The 20,763-nt window shown below is 38.1% G+C and overlaps 1 protein-coding gene across 1 annotated transcript in view; it reads right to left on the reverse strand.

Annotated features, from left to right (window-relative positions):
- Positions 1 to 20,763, reverse strand: part of RBKS (ribokinase) — a 60,589-nt gene that overhangs the window by 21,393 nt on the left and 18,433 nt on the right. The window contains exons 2-6 of the mRNA XM_015816644.1: positions 16,097 to 16,229; positions 13,824 to 13,887; positions 12,453 to 12,515; positions 6,126 to 6,290; positions 3,214 to 3,305 (exon numbers count right to left, since the gene is read on the reverse strand). Coding sequence (XP_015672130.1) covers positions 3,214 to 3,305; positions 6,126 to 6,290; positions 12,453 to 12,515; positions 13,824 to 13,887; positions 16,097 to 16,229 — 517 coding nt within the window. The remainder of the gene's footprint in view (positions 1 to 3,213; positions 3,306 to 6,125; positions 6,291 to 12,452; positions 12,516 to 13,823; positions 13,888 to 16,096; positions 16,230 to 20,763) is intronic.

Genomic DNA, 20,763 nt, shown 5'->3' on the forward strand with positions numbered 1-20,763 from the left:
ATGGAATTGTTCTACCCTAGGCAAAAGTCTCAAGGCCTGAGAGTCTGTTTAGAATGTGTGCTCTCTCCTGCTCCTCAGCATAATTCCACAACATTGTGGATTACGTTAAATTCTTTACTTCTGAACCAAATATCTATGGCTTATTCAGTATTTAGAAGCTGTGTTGGTTTCTTGTATATTCTGGATCAAGGCCCATGATTAAATAGTTTCAGACTCCTGGTTTAACAGGAATGCCCAAAATTGTTTTATATAATATTACAGTTGTTTTATATAATATTACAATTTCTTCAAGCAGCTCACCTAGATTGGCTTTGAATCAGTCAGTCTCAGTCTATTCTAGCTAACCTCACAGGAGGAAAAAAAGGAAGGAGAGCAATGAATGCTATCCTGAGCTCCTGAATGAAAGGCAAGTATAAATCTAACAAATATTTGTTCTCTCGCATTTCTGCATTAGTGTGCACATTCTCATTCAAAACTTACTCACAAAAATATGCATACTTATTAAAGCACATTTTATGGACTTCTAATTTTTGCAACAATTTTCTCTTAACATTTACCTTTTGCCAATTATTTTCCTAATGTATGTATTTCTGGAGACAGTTTTGTCTAATATATGGCTTTTGCATATTCTGGATAAGTGTGACACGACATTTGGAAGAGTACATGTCCTCGAGAATAACCAAGTCTTGTAAATATTAAAATATGATTCAAATGAATTTGCCCTTCTTTAAGAAGTAGTATCTACATTCACATTTTATATGAATAAGAGAAATGTATTTTATTGTCTGTTAAGCACAGACATGCATTCACTCTCCATGTTGCTTTTTAATTTTGAGACTTAATGCCTTTGAAGTACACACACTTGTGTGTTTTTTTCACTGTACTACTGTGAATAGTACAGAAACTGATGATATAACAATTTTCCTTGCAGTTTAAAATTATTTAGCAACACACAGCCTGAAGTTTGGCTTTCACACAGGCCCAAAATTTGATTTACTTATTTTGCATTTCTTTCATTAAAAGTATTAAGGAGAAAGAGAACCAGTACATTCCTGGGCAAACCTCAGGGATTAAGTTATGCTACATCTGGTGCACAGTGAATTAACAAGCTAGTTTCAACAAGCTTGATCATTTCTGGGAAAAAGAGAAGGAGAAAAAACAACAACCAAACAAATGACAAGCTAAGCAAAAAATCAGGCCCTGATAAACATGCAATATATATTTGCATGAACTGTGTATGGAGAATTAAAACCGCACAAATAAAAGTTATTGTTAAAGCAATACATTAAACATATCTAAAAGCCACAGCTTGTGAAATATCCCTTGTGGGTAGATAGGCCATTGATATCCAACCTCTAGTGTTCGTTCCTTCATCCTAGCACACAAATGTGTAAAGAACAAAATGTGTTAGAATATAGAGTATCTGTGGTTGTCAATGCACTGACAATACTCAGCAGACCAACACTATGAAGCATGTATTTTATCTAATATTGTTGTGATACTCCTCACATGAAAGAATTTTCAAGATTTGATGCTTTCAAGAATTCAAAATGTCACAAACTGATTATACGGGGTGGGTGTTGATAAGATAAAGAATAGTTATGTTAGATGGGGAATTCTCTTATCAGCCCATCAAAAATGGACATTTTCTTGTACATTGCAGTAATTTAGTAAGATACCTGTCAGAAACTTTACACTTTGCACTGATAATGGGGCACACATTTCTATTTCCTTTTAAACTAAAAAACTAGTTTTGACACACTCTGAATGATATTTTCACAAATATTTTAAAAGGATGATTGGCAAGGCAGTTCTTTCCCCCACCCCAGGCCTATTCTATATAAATAAAGGATATTTTATTTCAATATAAATAAATTTTGTCTTCAGAACATTTTAGGTATGTGAGGCCTGGTTGTGTGGCAAACTATTCCTCTTTCAAAAGAAACAGTAATATGTGGAAGACTCTTATGGTAAATTCCTAGTTCTGCTTGAAATTACCACTGAATCTGTTTGAACAACAAAGCTGTGTAAATAAGGTTTTAAAAAGTTCAAAAGTTTTCAAGTTGGGTTTGTGTGAAGACTAGATATAAAGGCTCAGAAAGTTCTGTTTATTTTCATTTAAAAATGTAATTTGTTGTTGTATAATCAACATAGCATACCCAAAGCACTTCTCCATCCACAGAAGCTATAGGAGCTAGACTTGGATATGAATTTCTTGTCTGGACTTGAGAACACAATATGGAGGCAAGACAACACAAACTAGATTTCTAATACATAGCTGGTCACTAAAGATAGCCTTTACCTAACAACCATTCATTCAGCAACCGTTTAAGTTATGATGGCAGTAAATGAAAGTACTTATGAACACATGAACAAAATTCAGGCCTGCCCACATTTAAATTACCCTCCCTGCCCCCATCCTTCCCCACCCCATCTGACTTTTGTCTTCACTTGCCTCCCCTCCACTTGCCTTCCCCCTGGCCACTTATGGGGGAAACATTGTGGATATTTCTGCAGGCAGACAGGTGATGGGTGAGTGCTAGCCGTGCATCCCTTTTAGCTGAGTCCTTCTTTTGCATGCCAGCCAGGTCTCCTTTCAGAAAAGAAGGACCTGCCTAGCGCATGAAAGCTCCCAGCAGCACAGACACAAAAGAAGGATCCAGTTAGTGCAGAAAAAGAGGTCCTGGTCAGTGCACAAAAAAAGGACCAAGCTGGCATGTGAAAGAAGGATGGTGCAAAGGAAGACCCACCCCTGGCTGCACAAGTGCAAAAGAAGTGGCATGAAGCAATTCACATTTAAAGTATGTGTGAGAGTTGCTCAATGACAATAACCGGCATTGCCAGAACTGCTGTTGCTATGCACAGTGGTCAGGTGACGTTTCATTTAACAGCTACACTGCTTAGTGACAGAATAGCTAGTCCCATCTAGGGTTGTTAAGTGAGGACTACTTGTATAAATGTTACTTTCAATGAAATGGCTTACAAAATATAAAGGAGGTTTAGAGTGATAGCACAAAATTAATTTGTTCCTGCTCTGTAAAGGCATGCTGGGCAATCTGCAGTTGACAGAGATCTTTTAGGAATGTCTGTTTTGGGTCTGCTACTAGCCATGCAATGAAAATAAAATCAAAATGTTCACAATCTGAATCCATTACTTGTACTATAATACTCTCCCATGTTTTATTTCTTCAGAGTCACTCTAATGATATTTACCTCGCTTTCATTGCAGCAGATGATGTCAGAATAAGTGTAAAATTGTGAGTCTAGGTCAGCAATTGCTGGAGCAGGATTAAATAAAGTCTTCACTGCAAGAGAATGGAAAATTCTGTAAAAGCCGTATTATATTATGCTTAAATATAAACGCTCACAATTCAACAAACACTATCTGTTATAAAGCCTAAGGCATTTTCAGCTTTATATTTCCCCTAGATACACAAATTACTTGCTGACATAAACAATCTAAGCAAAATACCCTATTGTCTGCTGTTGTAAAGTACTGGTAAGGCAATGATACTGAATTAGTTAAGGATTTCATGAGAATAGTTTAAGCATTATAATCATGTCTCTGCCATGAAAGAAAAAGAAAAAAAAAGAGAAAATGAAGGCTTAGCTGAATTTGAAAAAAAATAAAACCTACTATTTATTAGCATTTCTTGAAGACTATATTTCTAAGAATCATAAGGTAGATTTTTGTTGCTGTTGATTTAAATTCAGATATGCATACACTGGGTTAAACAGAATTTCAACAAAGAACAAAACACAAAATTATTCCCAGATGTATTACGATTGTGTTTTGCATTTTTCTGCTGGAAATTCTGGAACTTCATTCTCATCACAGTTAAAAGTCCTCAGATTGGAGGAAAGCTGATATGAACCACAGACAGACAGACATTCCTCGAGTAGAGAAACCCAGAGGACAATTTTTATTCCAGTTACCTCACTTTTAAGTTCAGGGAATCTGCAAAGTTGTAAAAGGGGAGGAAACCTCTTTTCCAATAATGGACTACTCAGCCAGGGAATAAGTCAGTGAGAGTTTACAACTATGGTAGGCGAAACCAGAATCCAAAAGCCAAATTGCCGCAGGATAGGACAGTATGCATACCCAGTCATCATATCCCCCATCTTTCAGTATCATTCCAATAAGGCATGTTAAAAAGGGTTGCCTCAGAATTTGGGTGGGGAAAAGCCTTTCCCCTTGTTTAGAATTAAAAGAATACCATCAGATACTGAAGTGCTTCCTTTCCTTTCCCTTCCCTTCAAACAAATGGACCTAGTATTCTCATGATTGAAAGGAATATTAAATTTGGAAAGCTTTGAAACCAAACAGACCCTAAGCAGTTATTCAAACAGTCTACAATTATTGACCTACAAAATGTTTCCAATGTGTTTTGTAATTAGCTTGGTTCTACGTCCACTGGTGTTGGAGCAATGTGTTTCTTTAGAATCCGTTAAGAAGCCCAGACCTTTCATGGTGCAACTTCAACTCATTTTGGTAACTGCACTATTGTTCTGGTTCACTTTAACTTATTACAAGGTTAAAAAAAAAAATTAAAGTGACCCACAGAATGGTGCTTTTATCAAAATGCTACCATGAGATTGATATATCAAGAGTTAATGCAATGCCTCGGCATCACGACAATCAAAACAAAGGCAAGAAGCGACAGAAAAGCTGCCACGGAGATCTTCAATGATTATTAATGGTACAGTGATACAGATAGTCCTCGACGTACGACCACAGTTGAGCCCAAAATTGCTAAGGGAGACATCTGTTAAGTGAGTTTTGCCCGGTTTTACGACCTTTCTTGCCAGAGCTGTTAATTGAATCATTCCAGGTGTTAAGTTAGTAACATGGTTGTTAAGCGAATCTGGCTTCCCCATTGATTTTGCTTGTAAGAAGGTTACAAAAGGTGATCACGTGACCCTGGGACACTGCAACCATCATAACTATGAGTCAGATGCTAAGCATCTGAATTCTGATTACATAACCATGTGCATGCTGCAACAGTCATAAGTGGGAAAGTCGCTTTTTTCAGTGGCGTTGTAACTTTGAACAGTCACTAAATGAACATTTCTAAGTCGAGGACGACCTGCATTTCAGCAAGTAAAAGACTATCAATCTGTAGTTTAAAAAAACTAACCCAAGTGTATGGGAACAAGACAGCTTATAGCCACAAGCTTCTGTTTCCCCACTTCCCTTTTCCTTCTGAGCCTTGCATCTGGGTGTGCATCTGTTAAACACACATAGGCTAGTGGGCTTCCGAACATAAACTACTGCATTAAACATAAGAATCGGCAGACTAAAGGGAAGGAAGCGCAGTAACACTCTCCAGCTGTGAGGATTTTAAAGATTGTTTCTGCATTAGCAAAGGGTTTATCGCGATTTCATTATACAAGGCCATTCAACATGTCTCACAGAGGTGGACAGAGGTTTCCTGGTATGTGGGACAGGCTTCTCTACGGCTTCTAGTGAAGAGGTAATCTCCTGCATTAAATGCAAATATATTCTATGTTCAGGCAATGGAATTTGAAGTTATTGTTCTTTACCCATATTCCTGAAGAATGGGAGAATTAAGTGTCTTTCCTTCTACCAGTCAATCACCCAGCACAAAGACGTTTCTAGTCTGTCTAACTGGATTTCTGAAAAAGTTTCTCTTAAATTCAGAAATGTTTCCCTTTCAAATAAAGAGGGTGCTTGGTATCATCTGATAGCAGGCAAAGGAGAAGTGGTATGCCCAAGGCATCTTGCATTCCCAGAGATATAAAATGAGGGTCTATAAACCCGGATCCATTTCACTGGACGATCTCAAGTCATCTGCTGCTGCTAAGGAAGTTATCTGCTACTCTGGCTTGACCAAAAATTACACTCAATAGGTTAAAAAAAAAGGATCGAGAGAGCAAGGTTCACACATGGTACCAGATTCAGGCCAATTCAAGTGAAATTCCAATTGTTCTTCACAGACCCCATTGTTTTATTAAATTACAGTATATCGCTACTGCCTGGATTTAGGTCACTTTTCTTGGCACCACCATGCTTTAAATGACTTTGAAACACAGCTACATTAAAAGGATATGAATGAAAGCACTCATGGAATGAAGCAAATAATTAATTCGTACTATTAGATTACCTCCATTGGTATGAGCCATTTTTAATGCTTCTAAAGAAATTGCTGGGGTTATTTCAAGTTGGCAGACCATCACTTTGGCTTCAGCGATGACATGAGCAGCCCTTTTTAAATCACTGGAATTCAGAAGTAAATTTGCTCCCGCAACAATTACAATAAAGTTTTCTCCTAAAAACAAAGGTGAAATTTTAGAATGACTAAAGCTGAACATAAAATGTATTTTCTTGACATATATGGCATATATGATTCTTAATGGCTTTTTAGTACTGTAAAGTTAATAGCATGTTGGTTTTCAAGGGGTGTCTATGATAAGAAATCCTAGCTTGCACAGAAATGGTGAGAACGCCGGGATAAAACTAAGGTTTATATGCAAGAAATACCACGTTTGCTGAGAATTTGACCGACTGATGCAATAAGGAATATAGATCTGAAAATCAGTATCTAAGGACAAGGCAGTTGTGTCTGACAGAGAAAATACTGAATGTTTGCAAGTTATGAGAGAGAGAGAGAGAGAGAGAGAGAGAGAGAGAGAGAGAGAGAGAGAGAGAGAGAGAGAGAGAGAGAGATGGTATGCCATAAGTTGCACCACTACCGTGACTGTTTGTATTTTTATTTTTTTATGAAGTCATATAAGGTTTGTGTCAGGTTGGAGGACAAAGCACAGGCACAGGTAGTCCTCAACTGACAACCACAACTGAGCCCAAAATTTCCACTGCTAAGCAAAACGGTGGTTAAGTGAGTTTTGCCCCATTTTATGACTTTGAGATGCATATACTGTAGTATTGTTAAATTATAGCAGGAAATGGGAAAGAGCGCAGGAAATGGGAAAGAGCTTCAGAAAAGGCCGTGATTTTGGGGAAAACATTGCACGTGGGTATAGGTTGTTCTAAAGAAATGTTATCCCCTATTGATTAATAACAGTCCAAAAAACAATCCACAGGGTTGTTTTTTTGTGCATTCCTATCAGGCACAAACCACCAGATCCCACATGCACAGAGTTCAAACTAATGTTCTGCCTACAACACAAGAATCTTTTCAGCCTACTCTTGGGAACAATTAGATAAGATTCCAAGGAATTTGGGGGGGAGGGGGGATTCAGTTCTAGGCCTTTTGTGGTTGTACAGTGACTCCAGGCTAACTCCTCCCTGCCAGGCTGAAACCTTCCCAACAACTCCAGCTTCTTTATAGCAGTAATGTTCCAAATTGCAGTATTAAGGTAGATAAAACAATCTGATGTAATTATATTATTAAAGTTTCCATAACATCAGAGAAGACGGTATCAGGGCCGTATCAGCTGATCACTCGGCTTTTCAGTATCAGCCCACTTATCACTGTCTCTAGGAAATACCACTATGGCCTTAATCCTACTAAATTGGACTTTAAAGTGCAGATAGTCCTTAGTTTACATCCATTTGTTCAGTGACCATTCAAAATTATGCAGTGCTGAAAAAAAATAGATATGCCAGCAGTCCTCAATATTCCAACCATTGCCAGCACCCGCATGGTCACGTGATTGTGATCCAGGTACTTATGTGCCCAGCTCAAGATTATGACATTGGAGGGAGCTGCAGTCACAAGATTGCCAATTGGAACCTTTCTGCTGGTTTCCCATAAGCAACTCAATGGGAAAGCTGGCAGAGAAGATCAGAAGTTGCTCCGGTAAGTTGCTCCCACTTTATCTCTCAACTGCGGCTCACCCTGCCCGTGTGCAGTCTGCAACAGTGCTCTCCCAGGTTCTCACAACTCATTGTTGCCTGCACTGGCCTTCCCCCCTACTTGGCATTCCGGTACTCTTTACCTGAGATTCCTGCCTCTTCCTGCCTAACGAGGGACATGTTTTGGAGTCACAATGGGAATTGGACTGCCTCAGATTGCTGTCACTAAGTGTTATGGTCATGTGACGTATTGTTTAGCAATGGCAATTCCAATCTCAATTGCTGTCATAAACCAAGGACTACCTGTATGAGAATATAACTCTCACAAGATGATTCTGTTGTTCTCCTCCAAGGACTTGTTGAGATTAAAGCTGCTAAGGCAGTTGCTGAAGTAATTATGATGGCAATGTCTTCCCAAGCTTTGGCATCTGAACCATGTATACCCCAAGCAAATCTTCTAGTAACAAGAAATAAACCAGTATATTGGTATTTGTGGCATTATATTTGTTCTAGACCAGGAGTAGGCAACCTTGACTCTTTTATGACTCGTGGACTTCAACTCCCAGAATTCTGGGAATTGAAGTCCACGAGTCATAAAAGAGCCAAGGTTGCCTACCCCTGTTCTAGACTGACTTTGTTTATTCCTACTTGTGCAGACTGTGCAGCAGATGCATTTACCAACAGTATAGTTCTTGACCAATTTTCATCAGTAAACTGCTCAACATTCAAAGTTATTTTTTCATCTAGTTGCTGCTGTCAAATTCTAAAGCAGGGCTTTCAAATAATGTATACCTAAGTGATTATGGATTGTAAAGCTCTACTTTACAAAACATTCCTTCGGAATTAAACCTCAGAGTGTCTTATTTCAAAAGGCCTCCCTAAGATACAATTATGGGAATAATGTAATGATCATTCTCACAGAGGAATTTAATTTCCAAACAATGTTGGCTAAAGCCCAGATTTTTCTCTCCCCAGATACATTCAGTGAAAGATTGCCCAACATAAAAATGCCAACCTAAAATCTCAGGATGGTCAGCATACTTTCTGAAAACTTCTACAGTTACATTTAGTAGCGCTTTGAAAGACTGCTATTAATGGTGCATTATCAAAGGGATAGTACAAGAGATAAAGTAGATGGAATGGTCACCTTCAGGCCATAGAATTTATTTTTGAAGATCTAAATACCATCATGAATGGGTTAATGATATAACATGGAACAGAGATGTGGTTTATGTGTACATGATTGAAGTTTTTCATTCCCCCCCCCCTAGATTTCTGAGGTAAAATTTTACAGTTTTCGTTATTTTTTGTTGTTGTTTGTGGTCAGGAATAGTGATGGGGCTGAAGGTGGAGAGAAAGCATGCATTTTTCGTCATTGCTTACAATGTTTTTTAAACATTTTTCTTTAATAGTTATCATCCAGATATCACATGGAGGTAACTAATCCCAATGTTTATGCCAAGGATCTTTTAGTTGGAGGCATATTCTTTCACCACTAGATCCCATTTTTAGTTATTATGGCCATTGCTAAACTTGTCATTTATTTCATGAAGCTTCAGAACTAGGGGCTATCAACAATCTCTCATGACAGTTTATTGGATGACTACAGAATGCATAAAATATTTTCTTTTGGTCAGCTTGGAAATCTCATCAGTTTCTCACCCTATTCATTACTGTCAGACCAATCACAGTTCTATAAATGTATTAGATAGTTGTGAAATTTATTTTCATTTGACATCTTCGTCAAAATGGTTTTTTTACTTATTCTTTCAGATACATAGGATAACTGAAACAATAGTAGGTATACATTCTCAGAAATTAAGCCAGACTCTAGAGCACTGATCTTTAATTAGTGGGTTATAATCCCCTAACTTAAGCTATGGGGCTACCTCTATAATCTTCTCTCTTATTTTTAAAGATAAGGATAGATAGGCTAGTGCAGTGATGGCGAACCTTTTAGAGACTGAGTGCCCAAACTGCAATTCAAAACCCACTTATGCATCGTTGAGTGCCGGCTGGGTGTGGCCCGTTGGGTGGGTGTGGCCCATTGGGGGGGCATGGTTGCAGTGGTAACGGCAGACTGGGTGGGATTAAAAAGTTCAATCAATCAATTCCAACTTTGCAAGATCTTTTTTTTTCGCAAGAGAAGTTGAAATTGACTGATTGAACCTTTTTTTTTTTTTTTTGCACACGGCAGCAGAGGCCTAAAGCGAAAAAGGTTTTATAAAACCCAGCTGAAGGCCCAGGACTGGGGCGACGGCGTGGGTGCACACAGAGAGGGCTCTGAGTGCCGCCTCTGGCACCCGTGCCATAGGTTCGCCACCTCTGGGCTAGTGTAAAATGTGGGGGAAAAAATCTCAGGAAAGAGAATTAGAAAAAATAAACCCAAATGAAATACTTGTCCCCACATTAATATTCTATACTGGTTGGAGGATTCTGGGAACTGGATTCTAAACATTTCTATAGAGCATCAGACTAGAAAAGACTCAAAGACAATTATTTACAATTGTCACACCATGAAGTACTTTCCAAACCATTTTTCCCTGTGGCAAAAATAAGCAAATTAACAAGCAGCAGTTCAACACCCAAAGCTGAGTTCTGGAGACAGCAGTGTGTGAAAACTTTTCTGTGTTTACCAGATGCCTGGTTGGAAAAAGCCAGCTTCTAGTCTGCAATCTGTATCAGCCACCAAGTTTGTTAAACTAATATTACATCCAGAGAACTTTATTTCCATTCTTTAATCTCACTTGTCACTCTTTTACAGCCATTGCAACTCCCAGTTTGCACTTAAGGTTTTTGCACACAAACTTCTGGTGTGTATGTAAAAATAAGACTGACTTCTTTAAACTGCAATTAGTAATTAATAGCTAAGTTGAAACAAGATTTCCAAGTTGAAGGGGCTCTCAACATATAGAAAGGTGTCAAGAAGTTAAATGATGGTATTCTATGAACAATAAGCTGGTGCTTCAGTGCCCTGTAATGTCCAAGAATCATGCTACAACACTATTTTAGCAAACTGATATAATAAGCTGCTCTAAAATTCAGTCACTGAAGACATGGTCTCTCAAGTGTAGAATTATAATGTAAATCACATTATAATGGTAATTAGAATTGTGATCATTTATGGCTGGGAGTCCCTCTAGATCAGGGCTTTTCAACCTTTTCACCCATTGTACCACTTTTAGGATATGGCAACATCCAAGTACCACCAGTCGCCTAGCAAGGTGTCAAAAACTTGATGACCAAAAAAAAAGAAAGGAAAAAAGTGATAAAGTACAGGTAGTCCTCGACTTACAACAGTTCACTTAGTGACTGTTTGAAGTTACAATGGCACTGAAAAAAGTGCCCCCCAAGCCATAGCCGAGCAAAATAGCGCCCGGCGGCGCTCTTCCTCCTGTCCGAGGTTTTCATTGTTGTGAGCATTTCTGTTGAGGATTGGCAGCGGGGGTGGGGTGGTGTTTGGTTTTTATTCCCCCCGTCTGCTGGGTGGTTGCAGCAGGTTTTGGTCACTTCACATGACCCTGGGATGCTGTGACCATCATAAATATGAATCAGTTGCCAAGCATCTGAATGTAAATCACAAGACCCTGAAGATGCTGCAACATTCCAGCTGATTGGTGCTTCTTCTGGGCTCAGCAGAAGCACCAGGATCAGCGCCGAGCTCCAGCTGGATCCTGGCGCTGATCCTGGCGCTTCCGCTGAGCCCTGACAGCCCAGAAGCGCCAATCAGCTGGAAAGTGGCACTGATCCTGGCGCTTCCGCTCAGCCCTGCAGCTCCAGCCATCTCTTGCTCAGGCTTGTGCGGTGCTGCCACCGGTTCAGCTCATTCCCCTCCCCCGCTACCACTTTTCTAGGATGGTCGCCAGGTGCCAATGTACCACAGGTGGTACCCGTACCACTGGTTGAAAAGCCCTGCTCTAGATTATTGGGAAAACTTTGGCTACAGAAACAAAAGAATGAATCTTTCTTTTGTTTCTGTAGCCAAGTTTGCCCAATAATCTAGAGCAGGGGTGTCAAACTGCCGGCCCACGGGTCGGATGTGTCATCCAGAAGCCGCGCCCATCCCATTGCCAATGGCAAAACTGTCACGTGACATCGGGTGACATCACGTGACATCGCATGACATCACATGACGTCGTGAGTTTGACATATCTGATCTAGAGGGTTCCCAAGCCATAATTGATCACCATTCCTCACCAAAATTCACTACATACAACACCAGGCATAATCATTCTCAATGAAATGAAATGAAAACAGTGCTACTGAATTTGATCATGAGATATATGAGGCAGAGGACTACCACTAATCCTTCTTTAATTGGAGATGAATAGGTCTGCAGGATTTTGTAAGAGCTTAATCTACAGTTCACTTTGCTTCCTTTGAGTCATTCTATATAAAGCATATGAAATATTTGAGACAGAGAAAAAGAAAAGGTATTAGCTGTGTCCTGTAATCCTGTAGACATTGCCATCCAATCCCCAACACATGCCATCCAAGTTTAGTGATATAGGACACAGCTTATACGTATTTGCTTCTGGGCTCAATGGTATAGATATGTATCATGTGTGAAAACTATCTTGGTTATATCTTTAAAAAAATGAAACTTGACAAAATTAATATGCTCATCATCTATAATTCAAAACGAAGAAAATTCAGCTTATTCTTTGATATGTACCTTCACTATTGACCATGATTGAAGCAGCTCCAGTTGCAGCATCTTCTGTCTGACTTACAAATTCTAGGGTAAGAAGGAAAAAAGTTTTATACATCTTTCAGCAAATATACAAATTAGTGAGTTACATCAGCAAACATTACAGTTGAACAGCTGGCGTTTAAAATGTTAATAATGAATACCAATGCCAGAAGCGGGAAAACATAAATGCTAAATTACACCCACATGACAGCAAACACAAGCTCAAGATTAATTAATTGTGGCTAATTCTGTATTCAGGAAAAAAAACTGATCTAAATTTAGTACAGACATTACTGGCAGCTGTAGTACACTTGTTATTCACATAGACATGCAAGTGAAACTCATGGTTAAAACAGTGTGAATTTGCTATGCTTATTTGAGTCACCCATAAAGTGACTCCTTTAGCTCAGGAAACAGAGTAACCCTCGTAAAGCCTTGGCTGAATTAGAATAATAGCACACTCCTATCCATGTTTATCCGGAAGTAAGTTTACTCTGCACAAATGCATTGAAGATAGTAGTTTAAAAATGGATTTTGACCTAAATTTAACAATGTCTAGCCAAATCCTTCCTGGAAGCCACATGTTAGTGGCTATAGCTTGTTCAAATTTTTACCTTTCTATAAATTATACTCTGAGGAATATTTCGTCTATAAGACAGATTCCATTTATGTACTTTTGTAACAGATATAGACCATAGATGGGGGAAGCTTTGCTTTCCATAGCTTCCCATTTCCCATTAACATCCAATGCACCTGGTAATCAAAAAAAATGAGAACTGTTCTCTATCGATAAATGACAGGATATATATTCTCCCAATTTTGTGTAGAGAAAAATATACTTCATGAATCTGTAAAATTCCTTCTAAAACCACCTAACCAATGGCTGTCAAGATTCCCCTGACCAGATTTGGCAGTAAATCATACATTTCCTAACACTTTATTACTTAGATTGATTCCTTGGCTAAACTTGGCAGAAGATTCACAGTTCAGCTAGATCAGGAGGGTCAAATTGCCAGCTTCACAGGATTGTTGGTGTTGGGAAAAATAGGAGGAAGAAGGAATATTAGGTATATTCACTGCCATGAGTGATGTATAAAAATAATAAAGGTGGGATAAAAAAAAAAACTTAAAAAAAAAGTCTGAAAAATCTTGCCAAGAAAACTGCAAGGGCTTGTCCAAACAGTTTTTGAGAATTGGACACAATAGACCAGGAAAAAAAAATATTATGAAGAATGATAGATCTTTGTTTATCACTCTATTCATTTTCGCATTGAGGGGAACTTTGCAAATCTTATATTAAGAATATAGTGATTATTGGTATAATTTGGATCTGAATTAAAATAAGGAAGATACCTGTTGGAATCCCATTTTTTTTAAAGTTTTCAATGTAGTCATTACCAAAAGAATCCTTCCCAACCTACAGAGCAAAAATAAACAACATTACATATTTCAGATTACCCAACTCATCTTGGACAACATTCTCAAGGATGGGCAAGATATGAATTTCCATGTGGCTGAGCTTCCATTAACCCTGAAGACTACCCCTGAAATATCTGTTTTGCAATGATTAAAAATATTTCAAAATGCAAACCTTCTGAATATGCAAAAATGAAAATGTGTTCATTGTTTTTAAAACCAATACAATTTTATTCTATATTTCTCCACTGTCATCTTATTTTAGAAACAGGAGCTTTATATTACTCAATATTGCTACAACTCATCCCTAAGTCCTATCAATGGCTTTATAACATGATTAAAACTCCTTTTTAACATCTTCCTCAGAAGCAAGAAGTACTGAATCCAGTGAGGAGTCCTCCTCCCCTCTATAGGAACATAGCACTGAAGACTGGGAGAATAATATCATTTCTCTCTCGAACAAGTGCATTTAAAGGGAATTTGGGCAGCCAAGTAATTTAAATAAAAATATTTTTTAAACAATAACATGTTACAGAATATTTAAAAATATGTAATGAGAAATCTAGATCTGCCAAACTATGCTTTTAATATCTTTGATAATGAAATCACACAACTTATGGTTTGTTGAAAATACAGTTAAATTATGGAACCAAAGAAAACTAAACGACATAATATGCTCTATGACCTGTGAAATGATAGACATAGAAAATATTTCTTAAAGAATGAACCCGTGGGAGAATCATATCTATGCACGGTTTAATAATGGCAGAGGATGCACAGTAGTCACCAAATGCTGAATGTTAGAGAAAAACAAAACATAATACTGTAAAATGAGGTCAAGTAACAAAGATATGAAATGGAAGCCCTGAAGTCCTGGACATTGTATCTTACATGGCAACATTTTATTAAGGATTCCACTTAACAAATTCTTCAGTTTAAATCACGGATAAATTATTATACATGTTAAGATACACTATAAGAGGCTGGTGGGCAAAAATGAAATAACTTTTGGTTAATTATAGATAAAATTCCTTTATACCTATTTCTGAAAAAGCACAGACTTACTTCCCTACATTTTATATCAACAACTATTCTGCATGTCTTTAGATATCCCTGAAAATAACAAAAAAGCTCTTTGGGAAGTAGATTGCAATGCGGATCCCTTAGAACAGCAGTCCTCAACTTTTCTGGCTCTGCAGAACAGCAGCAGCAGAGAGAAGGGATGGTTGTGGAAATGTCTCTGCTGCTTGTGCAAATAAAGCTTTGCGCGCTCATCTGCTGCTTGCACAACTCAGTTCTCAACTAGCCGCAGATCGGTACTGGTCCATGGACCAGGGGTTGGGGACCCCTGGCTTAAGAGCTGACCATGAATTCAGTTTTGAGACTGAAAGAAGTTCTAAGTCTGCTCCATGTGTTCAGTTGCACTAACTGATTCATAAACTGCATTAAGCTGTGGTTTGCTTAATAAACCACAACAATCTGAGATCATGCATCATGCTAAGTCATACATCCGAGTTCACAAATCAAAATGATTGGGTTTAATATAATCCACTACAACAAAACAAAACAAAACAAAGTACATTGTGACAATCTCATACAGGAATTTATATTACTTCTCAAGTATTATCTATCCTAATTCATTGGTTTGCACATAGTATCAGTTGTGGACCCTGAGGTTCTAATAGAAAAGAGAAAGCAGAAAAAGGAGTTGTTGGACACTGGAATAAAATTATTTTGTTCCTATAGGGAAAAATATTGAATGTTTCATGTTCTCCATAATTAAGCTCAGTTAACTTTTTTACAAAATGTTAATCTTTCTCTTTCAAAAATACAAAACTGATACTTTGCATTGTGTATTTGGGAAGATACAGAATAGACTGATACATTAATTTAGCATGTCATAACCCTGTTTTCAAAATATATTAGTATTACTATATATTAACACTACTGGCTGCTCTACCAGCTTGCTCATGGGATGCTATGGCAGTCCTAGATTGCAAAGGGTCCATCATTCGTCTATCCCTATATTGTACTAATCTTCATCCAAAACAGAATACATATATTCCATTTGCTACTTAGATATTTTTTTTGTCTTGGATAAGACAGTTGTTAGTTGCTAAAATGAACTCGTAAATTTTGTCTGTATTAATATTTAGGCAATTTATTACAAGAGAATATACTGACAATAACATATATAAAGTAGTGCTTACCTTGCAGATCATTGAGGTTTTAGCCCCAAGCCGAACTGCCTGGATACATTGGTTGGCACCTTTCCCCCCAAATCCAGTGAAAAATTTATACCCATGTATGGTTTCTCCAACTTTGGGTAAACGTTTAGTAAGGCTGTTGAAATAAAGTACTGCATATTAACAACTAAATTCTTAAGAGTTTTTAAATATTAACCATATAGAATTGCTAAGACCATGTGCTATAGATATTTAATTAAAAGTAGTTCCAATAGTAATCAAAAAATCTGTAAACGTAACCTCCTTCACACTCTTATAAGAACCAAAAATAAAACAGACCTCACAATTGCTTCACTATTCCAGTAAAAAGCAGTGAGCAAGACCAAGATTTTTTAGGCCTTGGGGAAGATGGGGGAAAAAATAGAGAATAGGTAACTAAGCACAATATATGCAGGACTGCTAGAAGAAAGGTGTATGCAACCCACACAGTTATCTACATAATACCAAAAGGGGAAACATTCCAGTAAGCATACCCATTCACACAATATGCATACACTCTGAGAGACAAAAACAAAATAGCTCCTCACTTCTTTTAGGATTCCACAACATTTGAAACCTCGCTTTAGAATGATAACGGGCAGTGATTACATAGGTCAGAGGTAGGCAACTTCGGCTCTTTTATGACTCGTGGACTTCAGCTCCCAGATTTCCTGAGCCAGGCATGCTGGCTCAGGAATTCTGGGAGTTGAAGTCCACGAGCTGAAGTCCATGAGTCATACAAGAGCCAAGGTTGCCTACCCGACATAGGTGTTACATCGGCACAGATCAAAGTCAACTTGGAACGGATTATTGAAGAGAATACTTCTCAGCCTAAGGACAGCCTTGAGTTAATTTTTAATATAATACAATAGAATCACTATGTAGGAACTTTACGATCCTATTTGGGAAGTTAAAAATCCTTTTTCTTTTTATTAGTTTGTGTTAGTTTATATGTCTTTTTTGTATAAATTATTAATAGAAATCTGTAAAATTAAATATGACCTGTAACACTGAAACTTATAATAGGCAAGATAACTGCTTTAAAAATCATCTTACAACAAAATTCATGATTATTAAAAGAAAAGAAAATAAAAGAAAAGAAAAGGCTTCATCGTGCTGCACCATCCTATGCACTACAAGGCAGGCATTGAAGTACAGGAGTTCCCCTCAAGAGCACCATGCTTTCTGGCTTCGGCTGCAACCTGGTATAATGGCTGCTTCAAGCTCACAGTTGAGAGGAAGTGATAGAACTGGTCTCTCAGTAGTTGCACGAGTTCAAAGCCGATTGCAGAAGACAGGAGACATCCGAAGAGGTAAAAGAAACACTGGAGAACTTAGGTGGGAATAGGAAGCATAGGAAATCAAAAGCTCTTAATCAAGGGGCGCTCACAAACACATAAACATTATTGATACAGCAAGCTGGAAAAATTGTAATCCTTTTTATAGCAAGATATGTTCTGCTGAACATAGGGAAAAATAAGTCTTAAGGGAAAAAAAAGCAATAGCAATATCACTTAGACTTATATACTGCCTCATAGTGCTTTACAGCCCTCTCTAATTTACAGAGTCAGCATATTGCCCCCAACAATCTGGGTCCACATTTTACCGACCTCAGAAGCATGGAAGGCTGAGTCAACCTTGAGCCGGTGAGAATCGAATTGCTAGTAGTCGGCAGAATTAGCCTGCAATGCTGCATTCTAACCACTGTGCCAAGACAACAGCAAGTCAAAAGTTGGGCAGCTATGCGGCAGTATGAAGAGACAGACACTTTCTATTTTAATCTTAAGTTTCCTCTCTCATATCTGAGCAGTGCAGGACAGGGCATAAGCAAGTGGGGTTCTTTGGCACAGAAATGAGATTAGACTGTCTAGAACAGGGGTGGGAAACTATGGCCCTTTATGACCTGGCTGTCTCAGAAATTCTGGGAGTTGAAGTCCACAAGCCATAAAAGGTACGTAGTTCCTGACCTCTGGTCTAGAACATGGAATAATAGGGTTGGAAGAGACCTTGGCGATCTTCTAGTCCCACCCCTTCTCAAGCAGGAGATTCCATATTATTCAGCAAAGGGATGGAAGGATGGAGTGGGGAAAAAATGGTTAAGTCATCATGAGTATCCTTTATTTGGTTCAGAAGATGGTAATTGAGTCAGGTTCGGATTTTTGGATTGCTGTATCTCATTGAATGGTAAAATAAGAAATTGTGTCCAACATCTGGGGAACGAATCAGCATAAACTTATCTAGCTTAACTTGAAAGGTCACATCAGAAGTACATATGTGCATTTCTTCCTTAAACACACTTCCATCTTGCATGTTAAATCTCCTGCCAAACACACCTTAATAGACAGCTCAGGAAAATTCACTTTTAGAGATAGAGATTTAAGAAAAGGAAGCCGTGCTATAATGTAATGCTGTTATCTTGTCACCAAATTTTGTAATGAGAAGCAATTACTAGATTTTGATTTCATTAGGCTAACTTTAAAAGCATTTCAGCCTTCTGTTTTGAAATGACAATTATGAGTAATTTCTACAATTAAGGAACCATCTGTTACTGTGCATCCTCCATTCACATGTACACTCAAATATGTATTTTCCAGAGGAGTTGAGCACATATATTGCAGACTTAGCTATGTTTTGAAGGGAAACAGCTGCTTCTATAACAGAAAAAAACAAGCTAAACAAGCATTTAAGTCCAAAGTCAGAAGCTTTTATTTTAATACAAGCATGTCTGCATACATATTACAAAAAGTAAAACAGCTTGGTTATTTTTCCAACTCCAGAATACATGGTCCTAACATGAAAGAAAGACAAAAATGGTAGAAATTAATATTTATCATTTAAAGCATGGTGTGTGTGTGTGTGTGTGTGGGAACAGTGGCCCTTTTATGACTTGTGGACTTCAACTCCCAAGATTCCTGAGCCAGCCAGAGGTTCCCCATCTTTGATTTAAAGAGTAGAAGGCAATACAATGAAAATTGCAAGACCAAGATTGTAATACACCTGGAAAGCAGGTGAAAATGATGGCACTTGAGATGGAAATAACTTCCAAATAAATTTGGAAGCACCTGAAGGCAAGCAGCAATGGATGGAAACTAATCAAGGAGAGAAGCAACCTAGAAATAAGGAGAATTTTCCTGACAGTTAGAACAATTAATCAGTGGAAAAACTTGCCTCCAGAAGTTGGGAATGCTCCAACACTGGAAGTTTTTAAAAAGAGATTGGGCAACTATTTGACTGAAATGGTATAGGGTTTCCTGCTTGGGCAGGGGGTTGGACTAGAAGACCTCCAATGTCCCTTCCAACTCTGTTATTCTGTTCTTCTGTTAAGGAGGAAGTAATAGTATAGAAGAGAGAATGCTAACTCTCCCATCTGGTCTTACATACTTAAGAAAATAATGATCGCAGACTATTTCCTGGTCTCCTAGTCTTTAGTTATACTCAAACATAAAAAGAAAGTATCAAAGTGTTCAGAAAAGCTCCATTTCTATGTCCAGAGGCCAACTGGATGATACAGTTAATTAGACTGCTGGTACTTGTGGTGACAGTGGAGAGACCCAAAGAGGCTTTGCAATCATTAGGGTCCCAGAAATTAAAACAATGTTAATTTTTTTATTAGAACTTAACATGGAAATCCTCAAACTGAGACTTCATCTTAAGCCGTGATTATGCCAGAGAAAATAACAAAGGAAGCTGAGACTTGATTAAAGGAGGAAAACAAAGCACTGTAACTGCTTTCAGGTGCTTTTGGGAACAGCAAAAGAGTCTGATGAGTGAAGCTCCTAATTAGGGGAAAGATAGTTAATCCAGTAATTATGACCTCCTGGCCAGAGGATATGGTCATATCATCATTGTCTAAGTTGCAGAAGGAACTCTTGCCAGAAGCTCCTCTTCTCCAGCCTCACAGAAGTCTAAGAGAGCAAAATGAAGGTTTTTTTTTTAAATTTTTCAGCTAGCTCATGTATGCAGGCCAAGTATGAAGCAAACCACACTGCAGACTATGATGGCCTTCAATTAACTGTAGATGGACAATATTTCTATCGGGGAGATTTCCTACAGATAGTAACCACTTGGAGTTTTCCAAAGTCTTGTTTCTCATTGCCTTCACAGGGGGGCTTCTGCCTCTTCTTGCCTATACTTGACCTATTGGGACTGGATTTTCTTGCCTAGATCTGAGCACTGACTTCCCTTGGGGGAGTTCAACAGCCAATGAATGGGATGGGATGAATTTAGAAAGTAGCTCCAATCTATATATTAAAAAGTGTTTTATCTGACAGCAATACAGCATGCTTTTCTTTGACAGACCTTTACTACAGGAATTTAGCAACTGCAATTGGGACTGATAACTGGATTGTTAAGCAACGTGATTGCTAAATGAAAATTATGTGACTCTGACTACCCTTAGGATTTTACCTCAGGTTTTCCTTTGCTTTTTGTGATTTCCTTCAGATGAACTGGGGTTGTTTCTCTTTCTCTCCAAAGACATCTTAGTATGGGATAAGTTAGAGAGTGAAAATAAGATAGAAACACTGTGAAGGTCATAAATGTGAGGACTGGTCACTAAGTTGGGGTTTTTTTTTAGCACTGTTGTACGTTTCAATAGTCATTAAATGAGGCAGTCACTAAGCAAGGACTACCTGTACCTGTACTAGTCTCTA

Source organism: Protobothrops mucrosquamatus, unplaced genomic scaffold (assembly GCF_001527695.2).
Source record: "Protobothrops mucrosquamatus isolate PMUCROS unplaced genomic scaffold, P.Mucros_1.0 scaffold473, whole genome shotgun sequence".
In the NCBI taxonomy this organism is placed as follows: domain Eukaryota; kingdom Metazoa; phylum Chordata; class Lepidosauria; order Squamata; family Viperidae; genus Protobothrops; species Protobothrops mucrosquamatus.